Source organism: Gloeophyllum trabeum (genome assembly GCF_000344685.1).
Source record: "Gloeophyllum trabeum ATCC 11539 unplaced genomic scaffold GLOTRscaffold_00007, whole genome shotgun sequence".
NCBI lineage: Eukaryota > Fungi > Basidiomycota > Agaricomycetes > Gloeophyllales > Gloeophyllaceae > Gloeophyllum > Gloeophyllum trabeum.
The window spans coordinates 800,237-806,382 of record NW_006920416.1 but is presented as its reverse complement, the minus strand read 5'-3'; the positions used below and the strand labels follow the sequence as shown (position 1 = coordinate 806,382).

At 51.6% G+C, this 6,146-nt stretch overlaps 2 protein-coding genes across 2 annotated transcripts; both read left to right on the top strand.

Annotated features, from left to right (window-relative positions):
- Positions 1–2,167: 2,167 nt before the first annotated feature.
- On the top strand, positions 2,168–3,318 carry GLOTRDRAFT_129454 (uncharacterized protein; the record flags this gene model as incomplete). Its single annotated transcript, XM_007868132.1, has 5 exons — positions 2,168–2,303; positions 2,362–2,433; positions 2,485–2,585; positions 2,639–2,768; positions 2,822–3,318. 5 exons carry the CDS (start codon positions 2,168–2,170, stop codon positions 3,316–3,318), a joined length of 936 nt encoding a protein of 311 aa, XP_007866323.1.
- Positions 3,319–3,668: 350 nt separating this feature from the next.
- On the top strand, positions 3,669–4,362 carry GLOTRDRAFT_129453 (uncharacterized protein; the record flags this gene model as incomplete). The annotated part of the gene is made up of 5 exons (XM_007868131.1): positions 3,669–3,692; positions 3,749–3,808; positions 3,876–3,947; positions 3,995–4,103; positions 4,154–4,362. The coding sequence occupies 5 exons, from the start codon at positions 3,669–3,671 to the stop codon at positions 4,360–4,362; spliced, it is 474 nt and encodes a 157-aa protein (XP_007866322.1).
- Positions 4,363–6,146: the final 1,784 nt, after the last annotated feature.

Here is a 6,146-nt window from a genome sequence, read left to right as displayed (position 1 = left end):
TGACTGCGTGACTGTCAGATAGCATTCATCGACGTCTCGAACTTGAAGTATCGACTGGCTGGTACCATGGTTCACCTCACTCGACAACTACGTGAACGTATCATTGTCTGGCGCCATGAGCAAAACAAGACACTCTGAGTGATTTCTGAGCTTGCGGGATGCAGCATAAGCACAGTCTTCGAAGTTCTCCGACTCTACACGGAATACGGCACAGTCATCAACCCGAATGCTAGACCTCGAGGCCGGCCGCGCACTCTGGACATGCAGGATTGAACTTCGTGCGATCAGTTATTGAGGGAGAGCCTGCTATCTACCTTGATGAGCTACGAGATCGAGTCTACAACAGACTACACAGCACATGCAGTTTGTCAGCCTGAGGGCGGGCTGCAGTCTACAGAGTCACACAGTCACAAGAAGCCATCTCGCATTACTGCATATGGGTATATTTGGCTCGAACAAACAATGCTCACGGAAACCCGATTTTCGGTTTCATATGCAAACGACTGTAAAAGTCCGGAAACCGCGATTCGCGAAATTTTGTTTGTGCCAGCCAAACAAACCTATATGGGGTAGTCGATCACCGTAGCGCGGGCTGTTGACTGGTTGGCGGGACGCTTCGACATCCATGTATGAGGGTCGTTCTTGTGGGATTTTGACCTTTGCGTGGTCGATATGCTGAAGAGATACAGATCTGGGCGTTATTCAGCCTTGAGACGGGCATTTGTGTCCCAGGAGCGACATAGGCTGACTCGAGGAACCGTCGCGCCCTCGGTCAGGTGTTACCCTATAGGGTATTGTTTGGCTGGGACAAACAGGGGCGACAAACTCACCCCCACGAAACGCGGGCACGGGATGAGAGCACGTGACCAAAACCCACGACTCGACTACCGAAAACGGTAGAAGGGATATAACTATGGGTATGTATGGCTATGACGCGGGCTCATAACTAGTGCAGTTTGGCGTAGTCGGTAACGCAGTCCATATAAATCCAGGATGCCTCGGTTCAATTCGCTTACTGGGCAAAAAGTCTTTCATATCCCCAGTATTGTTTGTGTGTATAAATATGGCTAAAATGAAGGGAAAATAACTCAATCAAAACTTGTTCATTTTGCCACCCTGGCTGTCTTTGGGTGGTGGAAGACACTGTACCCTTGGGTGGCCGCGTGCTGGCCACCCCGGCTACGGAAACACCATTAGACATAACTCATGGGTCAAAAATGCCATGAGCCTGACACAGAATAAAATCAGACATCAAACTACCTGCCAAAAGTGGGAAATCTCCATTTTCAGATTACTTACAACATAAAATATAACCACAGAAAGCTGATAATCAACAGCACCAGGAAAAAAGAAGCAAAGGGGGGTCCAGGGGGAACCCCCAGGCAAGGGGGGGTTGAGGGGGGACAGCATGTCCCCCCTCATAACACCTACAAAAAACTATAATAAGTCATAAATCACGGCAAAGCCCCGTAAACAAACTCATAACAAGATACCGTCGAAACCCCGCAGCACCCGTCAAGTTTGCGTCAAAATCCTGGTCAAAAACCCCGTTCAAATCACATCAAAATCACGTCCAAACTGACCGGATACAGGAATAAATATTCAACACCACTTTAGTTCAACTTGGATCCCCTCAGAGAATCTGCTTCTGCACATATTTTATCATTTATTTCACCCAGCCCACTTGGACTAAACTGATAGTGCCAGTCAAAATCAATATATTAAAGCTCTTAGCATTACATATCTAAATACGTTGTGAACTCTCGCCAGGCGGCACGAGCCGGAGCTTGAGTCACGTGACCTTCGTGGGGGTGGGTTGAAGGACCAACAAACAGAGACGCGCCGACTTTTATGCAAAGCACTGTAATTGAAGTCGGCTCTGAATCATCGGAGTCACGTTCACGCTGAAGGGCATGGTTCTTTGCTTCCGGCGTCCCATAGCCTGCACTGGCACTGTGGCAGCTGCCAGTGATCAAGCTGCAAACGAAAGCAATCCTGTCCTGACAAACATTCCATGCCGTCTTGACAATCGGCGCAATGGTATAGCTGTTTCCGAGGCTGTCTACATTGAGCTAGTAAAGATGGACAGCGAGCAGCATGGTGCGAAGGCTCCTTATCGGGCTGCCTGGCGTCCACTCCCGCACCTCAAAACGGGAAGCGCTTCTCGATGGCGGCCATCATAACAGCGTTTATTTACGACCGCGAGAATGGCGCGGTCATAGGTGGAGGCTGCTGTGTTATCCCCCATTGTCGGCGAGCACCCTCCGCCCACTTGAAGGTGCAAGAACGTGTAACAATGTCCGGTACGCGTCCTTCGCCTCTACAGTGGCATGGTGTGCCATCCTGACGTTGACGAGGTAGGTGCTGTAGGCCCTGATGGTCGATTCTCTGCGTTCTCCACACCTCGTCAACGGCGCACTCCCTTTGGGCGATGTAAGCACGTTCGTCTGTGACCCGGCTTTACACGTCTGAGGGGGTGCTCAGTGGCAGCTGGAGACGGAAGTGGAGATGACGACGCGGATAATCAGGAAATGTTGCAGATAGTGTCGATATGGACAAACAGGTTGTCCCTTATCAGCGTTGTGGTAAGGAGTTCATTTCCGCTGGAAGCGACACCTTATTACACGGGGCGTTATAGACTACCTTCTTTGCTGGGATGGATGGCACCTTCCTCGGTTTTACTGCCCCTTTCAATGATGATACCACGAACACGAGTCAGCTGGTGCACGCCAGTCTCGCAGGCGCTTTGGTCTTTCATCTTTTTGCAGGTACGCCTTACAAATCTGTCCTTCTAGTAGGGTATCTAACGTCGGTCACACAGCCATCATCTCGTATATCGCGTCGTTTGCCCTCATACGCTACCAGCTCGTAGACGCCGAAGGCGAGGAAGTCACTGAGAACACCGACCCGCAGCAGGACACGGAGAACATCGCAGCCTCTCGTAAGGCGACGCACCTGAACACTTTCACCAAGCGCGAAGCCGCCAACCTACCGCAGTCGGAGTCCAACGCCTACTCCGGGGTCAGCGCCGCCAGCACGAGCTCCAGGATCCGCGTCGAGCAGGTGCGCATATTCAGCTTCGCAAAGTCCAAGTCCAAGTCGCCGGCGAGTTCGAAGAAGCAAGAGCCGAGGCCGCCGATCGCGCTGCTGCTGTGCGTGCACACGATGTGCATCACGCTCTCAAGCTTAGGATTCGCGCTCGCCGTACTGGGGGTGATGTCGTACGTGTGGACGTCGCTCGCTCGGAGCGTGAGCATATTCACGACCGTTTGTCTCGGCATCTCGTTTGCATTTTTGTCGATTACTGTCCTTCGGTAATCGCATGACTGGCATAAGTGACGACCTAGAGTTGTAGGTAATGCGGGAATCTTGTACTGTCGAACGAATCCATAATGAATCATATGACTTGCAGAGATTTGGCACAATCCTCCCAAAATGGAAGGATCAGAGCCTCGAGGCCGATGACGCTGAGATCCGCGATGGAGCATGTTGCGGACATGAGGATCCGGACACCAAGCGGCGTGGCCCAGTCCAATGCGTATACATACTGCGTATGCAGCGGCAGCTCATTTGCCTCCTTCACCGTTACATACCAGCAGAAACCATACTCACTCGCCGGCGCCCAACAAGACTCGTAATCGCATACTGATCGGGCAAAGATTACAGTAATGGCAACCGCATTTCACCCACAGGTGCGCAGTCTCTGTGGCACGAGTACCGAGCTGATTTACTAAATCCCTAATTGTAGATTGACATCGACCTCTGCTACCTGCTCGACACGCTGAGCCTCAAGGACCCGCGCTTTGGGGTATGTACCTCCCGTCGTTACCTACCCCCGGGGTATCTGACTGACCGAGTGGCACTAAACGAGATAGCAAGAAGAACGTCGGGATACCGCACCGCCCGCGCTGCCAAGCGCCGACGTAGGCATGGTGGAACTGCAGCAGGTCCGTCCTGAGTGGTCGGCCTGTAATGTTCACTAACGCAGAAGCAGCCCGTCCAGACGCTATCAAAGCCAGCCGTCGAAGAAGAGCACTTCGGCTGCGGCCTACTGCAGGCCGCCCAAGCGCAGGTCGACAGCTGCCAGACCACAGGCCCGTCCTGTCCCGTCCTCTCTCTTACCGTGTACTAAAGCTGACCTGAGGCTTGGCAGCCGGAGAATACCTCGACATTATCTTCACGCACCGCGAGCTGCTATTCACATTCCCGCAGGCACACAAGTGCTGCGCGCGCGCCTTCACGGACCTCGCGCGTGCATTTGAGACTCGGGGCTGGCGCGCCGACCGTGATGGGGACCCCGAGGCTGTCGCCGCTTTCAGGAACGAGGCGTGGATGATTGCGGAGAGGTGGTGTCCGCAGTGAGGCCTGACGTGTTACTTTCTTCGTCTGGGACGCGATCTTGATGTGTATTTATTACCTTTGGCTTCCGAGCCCAGGCTCTTCGTGTACGATCATGTATTATTATTCTCGGCAATTTGTGATTATGTACCTGCCTCACACCCCTTGGTAGATGCCTACTTTTAGTTACTCGAAGATTGAATGGTTCCCCTCGGCGCATTCAGGGGGGGCTATAGATTGGAACGAGGACTATTCCCCTCAGATGGAAGTTTAACGATGCTGTTACATTGGCGAGAGGAGCATCATATCAGAATATTTAAGTATTATATGGTCTCTGTGCATCAAGTCCGAATTTCTGAGTTGAAATATTCCTAGCAAACGGAAGACGAACGCGTTTGCCCCGAGCGGGCGGTTGCCCGAAGGGCAATCGCGTATGGTACATCGAGTAGATACAACAAATATATAAGTATCAGTCAGGCCCGCCTGCGGCGGTCCCCCTGAACACGCGCAACATGGCGCGAGCTCGCACTGGCAAGCTCGAACCCAAAATCCGAAATCCAACATTCTGAAGATAATGGGTAGCCGCGATACTGAAAGTCTTCGGCGGCGGCGTCGTTGAGAAAAGAATGCCGGTGAGTACTCAGCACCCTCCTGAACTGGGGTCGTACTCGTGTTAGTCTTTCCTCAAGGCTCGCACAGGCCCAGGTGCCTACTCTCTGGTCTGTATAAGTGCTGCGTCGTAATTGATAGGCAGTAGGGAACTTAAAGACTCGCATCATATCTGACAATCTTAAAGCAGAACGCGACAGTTGCTAACTCGAAAGCTTACCACCCGGTGGGGAGTCAGAAAGTTCCAGTATCCTTGCATTCAATAGCGACTTGGGTTATAATAAACGGCAAGGAAATAGGTACAAGTAGGCGTTACAAAACTAGCAGTGAATGCAGAGGGACAAGCCGAAACTCCCGTGGAATACCCGAGATAGTCAATCAAAATCTGCTGCCAGTGCGAGACCGTGACATCTTCGGCTTTCGTTCATCGTCGGAATCGAAGTCGGCCACTTGGCTGGCAGTGCGCTTGGATGTTAACCTCGGAGTCTTCGAGATGCCGAAAAGGTTGTACGTGTTACGAGTCCTGAGGTACGAAGGTCGAGTCCTTACGCGCAAAATATGCCTGCGTGCCGAACGTTGTACCCCGTGAGAACCGTTTGTGCCGAGACGTCGTGGGAGTTATGTTTTGTATTGCAGACTACATTTCTGAAACTCCGATTGAAAGTCCGGTTGTATGTGAGACTACAAAACCACTTTTGGCGCATTTTTGTAGTCTCTGGGACCATTGTTTGCTCATTTGCGGGCTCAATTCTTCGTCTTATCTCTCTTTTATTTTCTCTAGTCTGGGGTGTATGCTATATGGGTCTACAACAATATGTTCGTGAATTTATCGATTGTGTGTCTTGTCCTAGTCCGCATGGCGGTTTTACTCTTATTGCTTATCGTGGGAATTGACTATTGTAGTGGCTTGTAGCACTCTCTGCTGTGAGATGAGCCATGTTCGCGAAAACCTGGGTATATTCTCTGGGTCGGGAGATGACACTGACGAAATGCAATCCTCCCTACAAAGTTGAGGACGCAGATTATGTAAGTGAGTCGCGCAGCGGCTCGCAAAGTGGACGCGGAGCCATTGCAGCGGATGCGCCCAGACGGTGATAGGCACTAACACACGACAACACCAAAGACCAAAAAGAAATAAAACCTAAAACACCCAGCGGTATGGGTGTAGGCGGTCTAAGGCGATTGAAGGGTAATATTTA